Source organism: Hyperoodon ampullatus, assembly GCF_949752795.1.
Source record: "Hyperoodon ampullatus genome assembly, chromosome: 18".
Lineage (NCBI taxonomy): Eukaryota > Metazoa > Chordata > Mammalia > Artiodactyla > Ziphiidae > Hyperoodon > Hyperoodon ampullatus.
In genome coordinates, this window is record NC_136931.1 from 29,551,901 (window position 1) to 29,569,091 (window position 17,191).

The 17,191-nt window shown below is 57.7% G+C and overlaps 3 protein-coding genes across 3 annotated transcripts; all 3 read left to right on the forward strand.

Moving 5' to 3' along the window:
- Positions 1-654: 654 nt before the first annotated feature.
- Positions 655-2,258, forward strand: LOC307066670 (metallothionein-1E; the record flags this gene model as incomplete). Its single annotated transcript, XM_079723890.1, has 3 exons — positions 655-682; positions 1,395-1,460; positions 2,167-2,258. 3 exons carry the CDS (start codon positions 655-657, stop codon positions 2,256-2,258), a joined length of 186 nt encoding a protein of 61 aa, XP_079580016.1.
- A 3,899-nt stretch (positions 2,259-6,157) lies between these two features.
- Positions 6,158-7,620, forward strand: LOC307067106 (metallothionein-1E-like; the record flags this gene model as incomplete). Its single annotated transcript, XM_079724402.1, has 3 exons — positions 6,158-6,185; positions 6,758-6,823; positions 7,529-7,620. The coding sequence occupies 3 exons, from the start codon at positions 6,158-6,160 to the stop codon at positions 7,618-7,620; spliced, it is 186 nt and encodes a 61-aa protein (XP_079580528.1).
- Positions 7,621-10,705: 3,085 nt separating this feature from the next.
- Positions 10,706-12,309, forward strand: LOC307065959 (metallothionein-1E; the record flags this gene model as incomplete). The annotated part of the gene is made up of 3 exons (XM_079722984.1): positions 10,706-10,733; positions 11,446-11,511; positions 12,218-12,309. 3 exons carry the CDS (start codon positions 10,706-10,708, stop codon positions 12,307-12,309), a joined length of 186 nt encoding a protein of 61 aa, XP_079579110.1.
- Between the last annotated feature and the right edge of the window lie 4,882 nt (positions 12,310-17,191).

Below are 17,191 nucleotides of genomic sequence, written 5' to 3' on the forward strand. Positions count from 1 at the left end.
TCTTACGGAGAAACGTTAGAGAAACGCTGCCTAAGGACCATCGTGGGGACCAGGACAGGAAATGGTGGGGGAAGAGGGAGTCGGAGGATTGGTGGTGAAGGTCACATCCACCGCCGCTCTCTGCACACAACTCCCAGGATCCAGCCATGCCTGGGACGGGAGCGCGAGACTAGGGTTGCACACGGGCTCCGGAAAGGGGGAACCTGAAGACAACAGCGCGGGGGCCGGTGGTGGGGAAGACAGCGAGGATACAGAGGCTGGCTTGCTGGAAAATCCCGGAACAAGGTGGCTGCCGCCCTCGGGAAAATCGGGAGGGGCGGACAGGGAGGCTAGGACACCGCGCACCTCCTGGCAAACAGTCCCTACCGGCGAGCAGGCACCAAATACGGCTCTCCGTGCGCAGAGCGGACCCACGTACACTGGGAGAATCCTGTCTCGGCCCCAGGGGTTGCTCACGGCCGGGCCCCCGGCGCTGCGGGCGGGGCGGGCGCAGATCCGCGGGGCGGGTGCAAGGAGGGGGTGGGACCTCTGCGCCCGGGCCGCCTCCTCTGGGTACAAACACTGCAAGCAGGCTCCTAGGCTCGACACGCCTCCCACCAGCTCACGGGCCTCTTGGCCGCTTGCTTTCTACCCCCGGCCTCGCCTTGGCTCCAAATGGACCCCAACTGCTCCTGCCCCACTGGTAAGGAACCCCTGGCTCTGGGCCTTGGATGCCCGCTTCTCAGCCCAGGACACAGTGTCCCTGGGGTTAGATGAGGAAGAAGTTTCAATTTGAGCACAAGTGGACGGCCACGGTTCACCCAGTGCTTTCTTCCCAGCCAGGGCAGCGACAGCATTTTTTTAATCTATTTTTTGTTTTTTGTTTTTTGGCTGTACCACTCAGCTTGTGGGAGCTTAGTTCCCTGACCGGGGACGGAACCCAGACACTAGGAAGTGAGAGCGCTGTCCCGTAACCACTAGATCGCCAGAGATTTCCAGCCTCTATTTTTGAATGGGGGGTACAGAGGCTCAAGACTGCCTTTGTTGAGGTCACCCAGCAGGTCACGGAATTGCTAGACCCAGGGTTTGGAGGAGGCCTCGGAGCTGCCAGGACTTGATGGGAGGAGGGGACACTGCCTCTTTGGGGTTCACGCCATGGGCCCTGGCCCCCGGCCCCAGTCAGCCTGGGCTGGGTCTGGAGCCTGGGACCTTCCCTGTGGAGTCCCATCAGGAGGGGACCTACTCTCCTTGGACCAGAAGACACGAGCTGGGGCTTCTCTATCCGCCTGAGTGGACACGAGCTCCCAGGGCCGCGTCCTGACGGAGGAGGAGGGCTCAGGGAGGCATTGCTGACCGTCTGCTGTAGCTCCTGCATCCCTCTCCCTGCTCACTGCTGGCCTTTCCCTTCCTGGCAGGCGGCTCCTGCAGCTGCGCTGGCTCCTGCACCTGCAAGGCCTGCAGATGCACCTCCTGCAAGAAGAGTGAGTGTGCGGGGCCTTCTCTGGCAATGCGGGGTGTGGGCTGAGTGCGAGGAGGGAGCCCAGAGCTCAGCAGGCAGGAGCAGGACAGTGACCAAACTTCCCGGCACCCCCCTCACCAGGAAGGGATTCCCAGTCAGAGCTGGAATCGCCTTCGACATGACCGAGACCCAGGCGCGCACTAGAGAACAGGGAGACTGAGGCCCAGACGGGTCACCAACAAACAACCTCAGACCTGTCACTAGAACTAGTCCTCCTCCCTCCTGAGTCACGCTTCTGAATCCTCCCAGGCACTGAAGCACTGTAGGGACATGAACGAGTGACCCTGTGTGGCTTCTCGGACCTGGTGCAGCCCCTTCCTGTCGAAGCAGCCCAGAGCCTCCCTATCCCGAGCGGGAGCTGCTCTGTGAGGGGTTTGCCTCCACTTTGATCCTGAGGACGTGGCTCACATCACTGGTGGTGCTGGGGGCTGGCTTTGTCTTGTCCCCAGAGGCCCTGCTCAGTGTCTCTCCAAGGCGCTGTGCCCTGTCCCGGGCACAGATGGGGCAGGCAACCTGAACCTAGTGCCTGAGAGCAATTATCTCAGGACAGAGGACACCATCGTAAACTCAGGGTCTGGGCCTGAGGGCGGCTGGGGCCAGGCCTGCTGTTGGGAAGGGTGGTTGCGGACAACGCGTGGTCCGACTGCACGCTGCCCTTGCCTCCCCAGGCTGCTGCTCCTGCTGCCCCGTGGGCTGCGCCAAGTGTGCCCAGGGCTGCGTCTGCAAAGGGGCCTCGGACAAGTGCAGCTGCTGTGCCTGATGTCGCGGAGAGCCTGCCCCGGGTGTCAACAGAGCAACCAGGACAAACCTGCATTTTACCGTTTTTCATACAAGCGGACCTGACGCTACATTCCTTTTTCTGTGAAATATGTGAGTTGTAATAAAAGTTGTTGACTTTATTCTGGCTCTGTCTTCCTTTGTCTGTCTTGAACAAAGAGACGCCGTGCCCATCAGGGCTGGCGTGGGGAACTGGACTGGACGTGCAGAGACCTCGGCTCTGGACCAAAGAGTACCCCCCCACCCCCCAAAACACACGCACACGGAGCGTCTTAGCCCCTTAGGTTAAGTTGAGCTTCAGTTTCTCAGCTCCAAATGAAAGCCTCGCCAGATGACATAGGGCACTGGACACACAGAGGACACACTCCCTCTATTCCCCTTACGAGTATGGATTGCAGAGAACGTTGTCCATTTCTCATTTTCCTTCTCTGGGGGCCCCTGCCAAACTCAGTCCTCGGTGATGAGAGCCTGGAAAAGTACCCAGAGGGGATGGAATCCCACACCCCTCTTGTTTGACTTCTACACGGGACTGGCGTCTAAAACACCCTGGAAAGACCTATTTGTATTTTCGGCCACAGTTTTAACCCTGGTCAGTAAAAAGAATCGCTAAGATAAAATGTAAAAGGACACTATATGTGACACCCATTTTTCCCTTCAACACGTCAAATCACCTTCATACGTGGAGGAGCAATTCTGAAAGCTGGACGCTTTCATATGCTGCACTTACATGGAAGGTGTGCCCGAGTCCTGGGAACGCTTCACAGATGCCCCACTGTGCGGACCACACACGCCCGGAGCAGCCCTGCCCCCTGCCTCCCCACAGGGAACATCAGTCTTGGCTTGCCCAGGGCTACTGACAGGACACTCGCCACCCGTGACAGCTCCCTGCAGGGCCTTGGCTCTGAATCTTCGCAAGGTCCTCCCTAGATCAGGCTGACATCTTCCCTTCCCTCAAATGCAGCCCGTGGCTACTTGACACCCCGATAGTGATTTGAATTTGGTGGGAATTTCCCAGCTGTTTCCCTGAGACTTGCTTTCAGAAGAAGGACTTCATGTGTTCCTCTGCAGAGTGATGGTGGTGCTGCAGTGCGGAGGGCCTGGTGCTGTTTATTAGCAAGAAGTGTGTGCTGAGGGAACAGGTAATATAGTTCAGGTGTTGCGCCCCCTGGCGGTCTGGGGAGGGAATTCCTAGTTGATGGGCACTCGGAGAGAAAGAGGAGACACGTGGCTCAGAAGTCAGGAGCAAGATTGCCCACAGGTGCCCTGTGTGAAGGGGGCATTTCGGGAGCCGGCCCGTTCTGCGTGCGTGGGTGTTGGTGTCAGGCACTCGGGTTCACAGCCAGCATGCCACTTCCTGACCTGGCAAGTCACTGATACTCTCTGAGATTTCATTTCCTCCTTTCGATAAAAAAGATTAATTTCAATGAGGGGGAATAAGCCAGATAGTGGCCTGGCTCCTAGCTCGGGCTTCCCGAACGGTGTCCTTTATGATCGCTCTCTCCACACGGACATTTGTGCACAGAGAATCCTTGAGCTCCCAACAAGCTCCTGGAGAAAGGCTCCCTGGTTTGCAAGCAAGCTCATGGTGAGGGCAGAGGTGGATAGGAACCTTGCTTATCCAGTGCCAGAGGGCGTAGGGATGTTCTCCAACAAGCCCCATGGAACGAGTCACCGCCACAGCATTTGCACAGACTCAGTGAACCTGCAAGGTCTGGAGTGATGGTGCCAATTGCAGAGAGGTTAAGCAACTTACCCAAGGGCACACAGCCTATACTCAGAGGACTACACCTACACCACAGCTGTCTCACCTCCCGGCCACATGGGGCCGGTTATGACATCACTGGAGGCTGAATCCGGCCTCTCCTTTTTCAGGGCTGCAAGGGTCTTCGGAGACAGTCCAGCTGTGCTCCTGGCTGCAGAGGTGGGAGGCTGAAGCCCACAGAGGTCACAGAGCTGTGCAGAGGGCTCTGACTGCCAGCTCAGGGCTTTCCCACTGCTGCCTCTGTGCCAGGTGTTCAGTGTTCTCACCTTTCATGGGATGACATGGTGTCCGGTTGGGCGGGGGGCTGCAGTCAGCCTGCAGGAGGGCCAGTCCCATCTGTGTCACACATAGCCCTGTGACATAACCTCTCTCTGGCTCAGTCTCCTCTGCTCTAAAGGGCAAAATAACAGTGTCTGGCTCTCGGGATTACAGAATTGAATACATGCAAAGAAGGTCAGAACATACTGGGCACTCAGGGAGTAATCTATCGTACCACCGATTCATTTATTTATCTCTTTATTTATTTGTTATCATTAGCCTAGGAGACATTGTCCTCCTTCCAGACACGCAAGCAAGGATGGTGTGTTTAGCTCTGTGCTCTGGGCCGTCCTCATCAACCCTGTGAGCCTGGGACCAGTTCCCCTGAGAGGGTTATCCTGCCTTCACGCAAAGAGCCGTTGACACTACAGGTAGAAAGCCGTGAGTAACACAGTCGGTGTCCTCCTAACACATACAGAAGGATCCTGCCATTTCTGCTGTCACCTGCATCAGGATTTCCTTACCATTCTCTTTTCAGCGATTTTCCGAAATACGTTATACCAAAAGAAACCTCTTGAGCACTACTGAAGGAGAGAGTCAGAAGGTAGCCACAAAGTCATAAATCCATTCCTATTCTGTCACTCTGGTCGCCCCCAGGATTGAGCTGGACATGGTAGAGACGGGCTGAGGACACAGCTCTGCGCCAAAGGGGAGCTTTCTCACTGACTCCCTCTCTCAGCTGCGAAGCGACAAAAGCACAGAAGCAGGGCACCACTCCCCAGCACCGTGTGCCTGCCTCCGGAGCCTCCTTGTACTGTAGGTACTTTGGCCTTTGGGAAACGGGCTCCTGACTAGGATCTCCCTTCCCGGTTGGTGTGACAGTTCAAAGAGCAAAAGTGATTAACAAGGCTTGGCCTGGACTCCACGGTGAGTAACTGTCGGGACTACTCAAAGGGAACTATCCACTTGTCTCGCTTTGTTATTTAACGCCAGGGCTGCCTATCACCTACAATGACGCCGTCCCTGGGGAGCATCCCATGATTAGGGAACCTCCACCCTGGCGTGGGGTGGACCGGCTACAGTGAGGAGCCCCCCTGGAAAGTTTAGGCAAAGAAGCCCCCGCCGAAATGAGCCATGATCCCTCCAGGAAAGGAAAACACAAGTGAGGAGGACTAGCGGCTGAAGGCAATGTTCACCGCGCTGCCGTTCCAGGAGACGGTACCGGAAACGTGCTTCCAAAGGACCGTGGTGGGGACCGGGGCTGGCAACGCCTGGGGACACATGGGCTGGGCGAAACGGTGGTGAGGGTCACATACGCCTGCCGTCTCTGACACCGCTCCCCGGCTCCAGCCAAGCCAGGGACACGAGCGGGAGGCGGGGGCTGTTCTCAGGCTGCAGGAAACGGCGACCCGCAGGCCGGCGGCGCGGGGCCCGGGGCGGGGAAGACCGGAGGACGCGGGAGCTGGATTCCTGCACAACCCGCCAACAGGGTGGCTGCTCCCGTCGGGCACATTGGGAAGGGGCGGCCAGGGGGCTGGGACACCGCTTACCGCACGGCACCCGGTTCCTCCGCTCCAGCCGGCACCGAAGTGGAATCGTGCGCTCGGCCCCGCCTGTTGCTCACAGCCCGGCCCAGGGCGCTGAGGGCGCTGCGGACGGCGCGGGCGTGGGCGCGGGCGCGGGCGCGGGCGCGGGCGCGGACCCGCGGGGCGCGTGCAAGGCGGGGGCGGGGCCTCTGCGCCCGGGCCGCCTCCTCGGCCTATAACTGAGCCCCCGGGCTCCTCGCTCCCACACGGCCCCCACCGGACCCGTGCAGCCGCTTCGCCCCTTGCTTTGGACCTCGGGCCTCACTTCTCCTCCAGATGGACCCCAAGTGCTCCTGCCCCACTGGTAAGGGAGCCCTGGCTTTGAGCCTTAGGATGCCCCCTTCCCAGGCACAGGACGACAAGGGAGGGTTTTGAGTTTGAGCTCAGGAGGACTCCTGTCACGGGTCCGGGGCTTTCTTGGGAGCCAGGCCCCTGGGAGCAGGTCAGTCTCCCTTTGCCTCTCTGTTAACACTGAGGGCACGGGGGCTCCAGGCTGTCCTGATTGAGGTCACCCAGCTGGTCAGGGGATTGCTAGACCGGGACCCAGTGTTTGGAGGAGGCCTCGGAGCTGCCAGGACTGGATGGGAGGAGGGGACACTGCCTCTTTGGGGTTCAGGCCATGGGCCCTGGCCCCCGGCCCCAGTCACCCTGGGCTGGGTCTGGAGCCTGGGACCTTCCCTGTGGAGTCCCATCAGGAGGGGACCTACTCTCCTTGGACCAGAAGACACGAGCTGGGGCTTCTCTATCCGCCTGAGTGGACACGAGCTCCCAGGACTGGGTCCTGACGGAGGAGGGCTCAGGGAGGCATTGCTGACCGTCTGCTGTAGCTCCTGCATCCCTCTCCCTGCTCACTGCTGGCCTTTCCCTTCCTGGCAGGCGGCTCCTGCAGCTGCGCTGGCTCCTGCACCTGCAAGGCCTGCAGATGCACGTCCTGCAAGAAGAGTGAGTGTGCGGGGCCTTCTCTGGGAATGCGGGGTGTGGGCTGAGTGCGAGGAGGGAGCCCAGAGCTCAGCAGGCAGGAGCAGGAGAGAGACCAAACTTCCCGGCACCCTCCTCACCAGAAAGGGATTCCCAATCAGAGCTGGAATCGCCTTCGACGTGACCGAGACCCAGGCGCGCACTAGAGAACAGGGAGACTGAGGCCCAGACGGGTCACCAACAAACAACCTCAGACCTGTCACTAGAACTAGTCCTCCTGCCTCCTGAGGCCCGCTTCTGAATCCTCCCAGGGACTGAAGCACTGTAGGGACATGAGCGAGTGACCCTGTGTGGCTTCTCGGACCTGGTGCAGCCCCTTCCTGTCGAAGCAACCCAGAGCTTCCCTATCCCGAGCGGGAGCTACTCTGTGAGGGGTTTGCCTCCACTTTGATCCTGAGGACGTGGCTCACATCACTGGTGGTGCTGGGGGCCGGCTTTCTCTTGCCCCAGAGGCCCTGCTCACTGTCTGTCCAAGGCGCTGTGCCCTGTCCTGGGCACAGATGGGGCAGGCAACCTGAACCTAGTGCCTGAGAGCAATTATCTCAGGACAGAGGACACCATCGTAAACTCAGGGTCTGGGCCTGAGGGCGGCTGGGGCCAGGCCTGGTGTTGGGAAGGGTGGTTGTGGACAACGCGTGGTCCAACTGCACGCTGCCCTTGCCTCCCCAGGCTGCTGCTCCTGCTGCCCCGTGGGCTGCGCCAAGTGTGCCCAGGGCTGCGTCTGCAAAGGGGCCTCGGACAAGTGCAGCTGCTGTGCCTGATGTCGCGGAGAGCCTGCCCCAGGTGTCAATGGAGGACCACGGGCCGACCTGTGTTTTTATACAACTCTGACTTGATTGCTACATTCCCTTTCCTATGAAATATGTGAGTTGTAATAAAAGCTGTTGACACTCTTCCGACTCGGCTCTTTTTTCTGTGCATTGGGAATAAGGGCTCCTGCCCTACACCAGGGCTGGTGTAGGAGACTGGATGAGAAGTGCAGAGACTTGGGTACTGGAACAAAATGTGAGTCCCTCACAAACTGAGTGCCTAAGACAAGCCACACTCCCTCACTGGGTTCATCTTCCGTAAAATGGAAGAGCATTAGACCAGATGCTCTAAGGGTGTTGAGCAGATACAAGGTCCCCTCCATTCTCATGGCAAGGGTTCGTGGCATGGCAAGGGTTGGTGACTTCTCCATGCCTCATTTCCCATCCTCTGATTTCCCTGGCTAACTTCACGTCCTCATAGATTTTAGGCTTCATAGACTCTAAAGAAGCTGGAATCACACCTCCAGTTACCTGAATCCCTACCTGGAAGTCTCAAACTCCCCGCACTGAAAGATGTGTGAATTTTCTAGCTGTGGTTTTTATTTTCTAACGTCACAAACCTAAACTTTGGTAAAATAAAATTAAGTGAACTACTAAGAAAAATTTCAAAGGACACAAAATACAAAACCCAATTGTTGATTCAATAAATTTGAATAAATGTATGAGGATCAGAGTAGTACAGGAAAAATTTAAAAAGTAAAAACATGTTTGTTCACCTGAAACTAACACAATATTGTAAATCAGCTACACTTCAATTATTAAAAAAAAACCATGAGTTCATCAAAGGAGTATGTTGAACACGGAAAACACTTTCAAACGCCCCACTGTGTGGATCACCCACACCTGAAGTAGCTCTTCCCACCATCCCCACAGGGAACATCCGTCTCGGCTGGCCCAGTGCCAGTGAGAGGACACCTGCTACCCCTGAGAGCTCCCTGTGGTGAGTTGGCTCTGAATCTTTGGAAGTTCCTTTAGGTCAGGCTGAACGCTGCCTTCAAAATCCAGCCCTTGGCTACTGGAAACCACAAAGTGACTAGGAATTTGTAGGTAATGCCCAGCCACTTCCCAACAAGAGGCAGAGTACCTGGAAATTGGTTCCAGATGAAGGACTTCATGTCTGCCTGTGCAGGGTAGTGTCAGATTCTGCATTTACAACGTGGTGGTGGTATTTACTAGGAAGGAGTGAGGCGCTGAGTGACCTGTAAATAATGGCGAGAGCTGGTCCTCCTGACAACTTCTGGAGGGATTTGCTATTTGATGGAAAGTCAAAGAGAAAGACGAGTCACGTGGCCCAAGTGTCAGGACCACACTCACCCACAGGTGTCCTGTGTGAAGAGGGGATTTCAGGAGCCAGCCTGTGCTGGGTGCGTGGGTGCTGGTGTCAGGCAGTCTTGGTTCACAGACCACAGTGGCCCTTACCAGCCGCGTATCCTAAATGAGTCGCTCGACCTCTCTAAGTCTCCATTTCCTATAAAAAGGAGATGATATCCCTGTGTGGTATTGAGAGTGGCCTAGCTCCTCACTAGGGCTTAATAAACTCTGTCTATTAGGATGCTTCTGTTCACAGTGACTTTACTGGGACACAATCTTGCTGAATTCCAACAAGCTCTTGGGGAAAGGCTCATGGTTTTGCAAGCATCACTCCAGGCTGGAGGTTAAGGTTTGATTGCAAATTTACTGATCCACTGGCAGGGGGAGTGTGGATGCCCTGCAATAGCCCCCCCCCCCCCCAGGATAAAATGCTGCCACACCATTTGGAGAAACACAAAATCAATGCCCACCCTTCCTATCACTTGATCTATATTGAACCAGTAACACAGTGAACCTGCAGGGGCTGGAATGATTGCGCCAGCTACCCAGAGTTTCAGCAACCTGCCTAAGGGCACACAGATCATATTCAGAGGTCTGAAGCTATAGCAAGGCTGTCTCACCTCCTTGCCAAAGGTCGCTGATTAGGAGGTCACTGAAGGCTGAGTCCTGCCTATCATTACTCAGAGCTGGAAGTGTCCTTTCAGACAGTCTAGTTGTGCTTCTGGCTGCAGAGATGGGAGACTAAAGTCCAGAGAGGTCACAGAGCTATGCAGAGGGATGTGACTGCCTGCTCAGTGCCCTTCCCACTGCTGAATACTGAAAGGGAAATAACCACTTGTCATGCTTTGCTATTTAATGCCAGGTCTGCCCATCACTTACAATGATCCCTTCCACGGGGTGGGATCTCATCCTTTGGGAACCTCCATCCTGGTGCAGGGTGGACTGGCTAGGATCAGGAAATCCCCTGCCAAGTTTAGGCCAGGAGCACAGGGACAAGTGTGCCCATCCATCCATTCAGTAGTGCAGAAAAGAAGGAAGGATGGGAGGCAGAGGCCTGAGTTGGTCGCGGTGCTCTTACGGAGAAACGTTAGAGAAACGCTGCCTAAGGACCATCGTGGGGACCAGGACAGGAAATGGTGGGGGAAGAGGGAGTCGGAGGATTGGTGGTGAAGGTCACATCCACCGCCGCTCTCTGCACACAACTCCCAGGATCCAGCCATGCCTGGGACGGGAGCGCGAGACTAGGGTTGCACACGGGCTCCGGAAAGGGGGAACCTGAAGACAACAGCGCGGGGGCCGGTGGTGGGGAAGACAGCGAGGATACAGAGGCTGGCTTGCTGGAAAATCCCGGAACAAGGTGGCTGCCGCCCTCGGGAAAATCGGGAGGGGCGGACAGGGAGGCTAGGACACCGCGCACCTCCTGGCAAACAGTCCCTACCGGCGAGCAGGCACCAAATACGGCTCTCCGTGCGCAGAGCGGACCCACGTACACTGGGAGAATCCTGTCTCGGCCCCAGGGGTTGCTCACGGCCGGGCCCCCGGCGCTGCGGGCGGGGCGGGCGCAGATCCGCGGGGCGGGTGCAAGGAGGGGGTGGGACCTCTGCGCCCGGGCCGCCTCCTCTGGGTACAAACACTGCAAGCAGGCTCCTAGGCTCGACACGCCTCCCACCAGCTCACGGGCCTCTTGGCCGCTTGCTTTCTACCCCCGGCCTCGCCTTGGCTCCAAATGGACCCCAACTGCTCCTGCCCCACTGGTAAGGAACCCCTGGCTCTGGGCCTTGGATGCCCGCTTCTCAGCCCAGGACACAGTGTCCCTGGGGTTAGATGAGGAAGAAGTTTCAATTTGAGCACAAGTGGACGGCCACGGTTCACCCAGTGCTTTCTTCCCAGCCAGGGCAGCGACAGCATTTTTTTAATCTATTTTTTGTTTTTTGTTTTTTGGCTGTACCACTCAGCTTGTGGGAGCTTAGTTCCCTGACCGGGGACGGAACCCAGACACTAGGAAGTGAGAGCGCTGTCCCGTAACCACTAGATCGCCAGAGATTTCCAGCCTCTATTTTTGAATGGGGGGTACAGAGGCTCAAGACTGCCTTTGTTGAGGTCACCCAGCAGGTCACGGAATTGCTAGACCCAGGGTTTGGAGGAGGCCTCGGAGCTGCCAGGACTTGATGGGAGGAGGGGACACTGCCTCTTTGGGGTTCACGCCATGGGCCCTGGCCCCCGGCCCCAGTCAGCCTGGGCTGGGTCTGGAGCCTGGGACCTTCCCTGTGGAGTCCCATCAGGAGGGGACCTACTCTCCTTGGACCAGAAGACACGAGCTGGGGCTTCTCTATCCGCCTGAGTGGACACGAGCTCCCAGGGCCGCGTCCTGACGGAGGAGGAGGGCTCAGGGAGGCATTGCTGACCGTCTGCTGTAGCTCCTGCATCCCTCTCCCTGCTCACTGCTGGCCTTTCCCTTCCTGGCAGGCGGCTCCTGCAGCTGCGCTGGCTCCTGCACCTGCAAGGCCTGCAGATGCACCTCCTGCAAGAAGAGTGAGTGTGCGGGGCCTTCTCTGGCAATGCGGGGTGTGGGCTGAGTGCGAGGAGGGAGCCCAGAGCTCAGCAGGCAGGAGCAGGACAGTGACCAAACTTCCCGGCACCCCCCTCACCAGGAAGGGATTCCCAGTCAGAGCTGGAATCGCCTTCGACATGACCGAGACCCAGGCGCGCACTAGAGAACAGGGAGACTGAGGCCCAGACGGGTCACCAACAAACAACCTCAGACCTGTCACTAGAACTAGTCCTCCTCCCTCCTGAGTCACGCTTCTGAATCCTCCCAGGGACTGAAGCACTGTAGGGACATGAACGAGTGACCCTGTGTGGCTTCTCGGACCTGGTGCAGCCCCTTCCTGTCGAAGCAGCCCAGAGCCTCCCTATCCCGAGCGGGAGCTGCTCTGTGAGGGGTTTGCCTCCACTTTGATCCTGAGGACGTGGCTCACATCACTGGTGGTGCTGGGGGCTGGCTTTGTCTTGTCCCCAGAGGCCCTGCTCAGTGTCTCTCCAAGGCGCTGTGCCCTGTCCCGGGCACAGATGGGGCAGGCAACCTGAACCTAGTGCCTGAGAGCAATTATCTCAGGACAGAGGACACCATCGTAAACTCAGGGTCTGGGCCTGAGGGCGGCTGGGGCCAGGCCTGCTGTTGGGAAGGGTGGTTGCGGACAACGCGTGGTCCGACTGCACGCTGCCCTTGCCTCCCCAGGCTGCTGCTCCTGCTGCCCCGTGGGCTGCGCCAAGTGTGCCCAGGGCTGCGTCTGCAAAGGGGCCTCGGACAAGTGCAGCTGCTGTGCCTGATGTCGCGGAGAGCCTGCCCCGGGTGTCAACAGAGCAACCAGGACAAACCTGCATTTTACCGTTTTTCATACAAGCGGACCTGACGCTACATTCCTTTTTCTGTGAAATATGTGAGTTGTAATAAAAGTTGTTGACTTTATTCTGGCTCTGTCTTCCTTTGTCTGTCTTGAACAAAGAGACGCCGTGCCCATCAGGGCTGGCGTGGGGAACTGGACTGGACGTGCAGAGACCTCGGCTCTGGACCAAAGAGTACCCCCCCACCCCCCAAAACACACGCACACGGAGCGTCTTAGCCCCTTAGGTTAAGTTGAGCTTCAGTTTCTCAGCTCCAAATGAAAGCCTCGCCAGATGACATAGGGCACTGGACACACAGAGGACACACTCCCTCTATTCCCCTTACGAGTATGGATTGCAGAGAACGTTGTCCATTTCTCATTTTCCTTCTCTGGGGGCCCCTGCCAAACTCAGTCCTCGGTGATGAGAGCCTGGAAAAGTACCCAGAGGGGATGGAATCCCACACCCCTCTTGTTTGACTTCTACACGGGACTGGCGTCTAAAACACCCTGGAAAGACCTATTTGTATTTTCGGCCACAGTTTTAACCCTGGTCAGTAAAAAGAATCGCTAAGATAAAATGTAAAAGGACACTATATGTGACACCCATTTTTCCCTTCAACACGTCAAATCACCCTCATACGTGGAGGAGCAATTCTGAAAGCTGGACGCTTTCATATGCTGCACTTACATGGAAGGTGTGCCCGAGTCCTGGGAACGCTTCACAGATGCCCCACTGTGCGGACCACACACGCCCGGAGCAGCTCTGCCCCCTGCCTCCCCACAGGGAACATCAGTCTTGGCTTGCCCAGGGCTACTGACAGGACACTCGCCACCCGTGACAGCTCCCTGCAGGGCCTTGGCTCTGAATCTTCGCAAGGTCCTCCCTAGATCAGGCTGACATCTTCCCTTCCCTCAAATGCAGCCCGTGGCTACTTGACACCCCGATAGTGATTTGAATTTGGTGGGAATTTCCCAGCTGTTTCCCTGAGACTTGCTTTCAGAAGAAGGACTTCATGTGTTCCTCTGCAGAGTGATGGTGGTGCTGCAGTGCGGAGGGCCTGGTGCTGTTTATTAGCAAGAAGTGTGTGCTGAGGGAACAGGTAATATAGTTCAGGTGTTGCGCCCCCTGGCGGTCTGGGGAGGGAATTCCTAGTTGATGGGCACTCGGAGAGAAAGAGGAGACACGTGGCTCAGAAGTCAGGAGCGGGCCTCCCTGGTGGCGCAGTGGTTGAGAGTCCGCCTGCCGATGCAGGGGATACGGGTTCGTGCCCCGGTCTGGGAGGATCCCATATGCCGCGGAGCGGCTGGGCCCGTGAGCCATGGCTGCTGAGCCTGCGCATCCGGAGCCTGTGCTCCGCAACGGGAGAGGCCACAACAGTGAGAGGCCCGCGTACCACAAAAAAAAAAAAAAAAAAAAAAAAAAAAAAAAAGAAGTCAGGAGCAAGATTGCCCACAGGTGCCCTGTGTGAAGGGGGGCATTTCGGGAGCCGGCCCGTTCTGCGTGCGTGGGTGTTGGTGTCAGGCACTCGGGTTCACAGCCAGCATGCCACTTCCTGACCTGGCAAGTCACTGATACTCTCTGAGATTTCATTTCCTCCTTTCGATAAAAAAGATTAATTTCAATGAGGGGGAATAAGCCAGATAGTGGCCTGGCTCCTAGCTCGGGCTTCCCGAACGGTGTCCTTTATGATCGCTCTCTCCACACTGACATTTGTGCACAGAGAATCCTTGAGCTCCCAACAAGCTCCTGGAGAAAGGCTCCCTGGTTTGCAAGCAAGCTCATGGTGAGGGCAGAGGTGGATAGGAACCTTGCTTATCCAGTGCCAGAGGGCGTAGGGATGTTCTCCAACAAGCCCCATGGAACGAGTCACCGCCACAGCATTTGCACAGACTCAGTGAACCTGCAAGGTCTGGAGTGATGGTGCCAATTGCAGAGAGGTTAAGCAACTTACCCAAGGGCACACAGCCTATACTCAGAGGACTACACCTACACCACAGCTGTCTCACCTCCCGGCCACATGGGGCCGGTTATGACATCACTGGAGGCTGAATCCGGCCTCTCCTTTTTCAGGGCTGCAAGGGTCTTCGGAGACAGTCCAGCTGTGCTCCTGGCTGCAGAGGTGGGAGGCTGAAGCCCACAGAGGTCACAGAGCTGTGCAGAGGGCTCTGACTGCCAGCTCAGGGCTTTCCCACTGCTGCCTCTGTGCCAGGTGTTCAGTGTTCTCACCTTTCATGGGATGACATGGTGTCCGGTTGGGCGGGGGGCTGCAGTCAGCCTGCAGGAGGGCCAGTCCCATCTGTGTCACACATAGCCCTGTGACATAACCTCTCTCTGGCTCAGTCTCCTCTGCCCTAAAGGGCAAAATAACAGTGTCTGGCTCTCGGGATTACAGAATTGAATACATGCAAAGAAGGTCAGAACATACTGGGCACTCAGGGAGTAATCTATCGTACCACCGATTCATTTATTTATCTCTTTATTTATTTGTTATCATTAGCCTAGGAGACATTGTCCTCCTTCCAGACACGCAAGCAAGGATGGTGTGTTTAGCTCTGTGCTCTGGGCCGTCCTCATCAACCCTGTGAGCCTGGGACCAGTTCCCCTGAGAGGGTTATCCTGCCTTCACGCAAAGAGCCGTTGACACTACAGGTAGAAAGCCGTGAGTAACACAGTCGGTGTCCTCCTAACACATACAGAAGGATCCTGCCATTTCTGCTGTCACCTGCATCAGGATTTCCTTACCATTCTCTTTTCAGCGATTTTCCGAAATACGTTATACCAAAAGAAACCTCTTGAGCACTACTGAAGGAGAGAGTCAGAAGGTAGCCACAAAGTCATAAATCCATTCCTATTCTGTCACTCTGGTCGCCCCCAGGATTGAGCTGGACATGGTAGAGACGGGCTGAGGACACAGCTCTGCGCCAAAGGGGAGCTTTCTCACTGACTCCCTCTCTCAGCTGCGAAGCGACAAAAGCACAGAAGCAGGGCACCACTCCCCAGCACCGTGTGCCTGCCTCCGGAGCCTCCTTGTACTGTAGGTACTTTGGCCTTTGGGAAACGGGCTCCTGACTAGGATCTCCCTTCCCGGTTGGTGTGACAGTTCAAAGAGCAAAAGTGATTAACAAGGCTTGGCCTGGACTCCACGGTGAGTAACTGTCGGGACTACTCAAAGGGAACTATCCACTTGTCTCGCTTTGTTATTTAACGCCAGGACTGCCTATCACCTACAATGACGCCGTCCCTGGGGAGCATCCCATGATTAGGGAACCTCCACCCTGGCGTGGGGTGGACCGGCTACAGTGAGGAGCCCCCCTGGAAAGTTTAGGCAAAGAAGCCCCCGCCGAAATGAGCCATGATCCCTCCAGGAAAGGAAAACACAAGTGAGGAGGACTAGCGGCTGAAGGCAATGTTCACCGCGCTGCCGTTCCAGGAGACGGTACCGGAAACGTGCTTCCAAAGGACCGTGGTGGGGACCGGGGCTGGCAACTCCTGGGGACACATGGGCTGGGCGAAACGGTGGTGAGGGTCACATACGCCTGCCGTCTCTGACACCGCTCCCCGGCTCCAGCCAAGCCAGGGACACGAGCGGGAGGCGGGGGCTGTTCTCAGGCTGCAGGAAACGGCGACCCGCAGGCCGGCGGCGCGGGGCCCGGGGCGGGGAAGACCGGAGGACGCGGGAGCTGGATTCCTGCACAACCCGCCAACAGGGTGGCTGCTCCCGTCGGGCACATTGGGAAGGGGCGGCCAGGGGGCTGGGACACCGCTTACCGCACGGCACCCGGTTCCTCCGCTCCAGCCGGCACCGAAGTGGAATCGTGCGCTCGGCCCCGCCTGTTGCTCACAGCCCGGCCCAGGGCGCCGAGGGCGATGCGGACGGCGCGGGCGTGGGCGCGGGCGCGGACCCGCGGGGCGCGTGCAAGGCGGGGGCGGGGCCTCTGCGCCCGGGCCGCCTCCTCGGCCTATAACTGAGCCCCCGGGCTCCTCGCTCCCACACGGCCCCCACCGGACCCGTGCAGCCGCTTCGCCCCTTGCTTTGGACCTCGGGCCTCACTTCTCCTCCAGATGGACCCCAAGTGCTCCTGCCCCACTGGTAAGGGAGCCCTGGCTTTGAGCCTTAGGATGCCCCCTTCCCAGGCACAGGACGACAAGGGAGGGTTTTGAGTTTGAGCTCAGGAGGACTCCTGTCACGGGTCCGGGGCTTTCTTGGGAGCCAGGCCCCTGGGAGCAGGTCAGTCTCCCTTTGCCTCTCTGTTAACACTGAGGTCACGGGGGCTCCAGGCTGTCCTGATTGAGGTCACCCAGCTGGTCAGGGGATTGCTAGACCGGGACCCAGTGTTTGGAGGAGGCCTCGGAGCTGCCAGGACTGGATGGGAGGAGGGGACACTGCCTCTTTGGGGTTCAGGCCATGGGCCCTGGCCCCCGGCCCCAGTCACCCTGGGCTGGGTCTGGAGCCTGGGACCTTCCCTGTGGAGTCCCATCAGGAGGGGACCTACTCTCCTTGGACCAGAAGAGACGAGCTGGGGCTTCTCTATCCGCCTGAGTGGACACGAGCTCCCAGGACTGGGTCCTGACGGAGGAGGGCTCAGGGAGGCATTGCTGACCGTCTGCTGTAGCTCCTGCATCCCTCTCCCTGCTCACTGCTGGCCTTTCCCTTCCTGGCAGGCGGCTCCTGCAGCTGCGCTGGCTCCTGCACCTGCAAGGCCTGCAGATGCACCTCCTGCAAGAAGAGTGAGTGTGCGGGGCCTTCTCTGGCAATGCGGGGTGTGGGCTGAGTGCGAGGAGGGAGCCCAGAGCTCAGCAGGCAGGAGCAGGACAGTGACCAAAC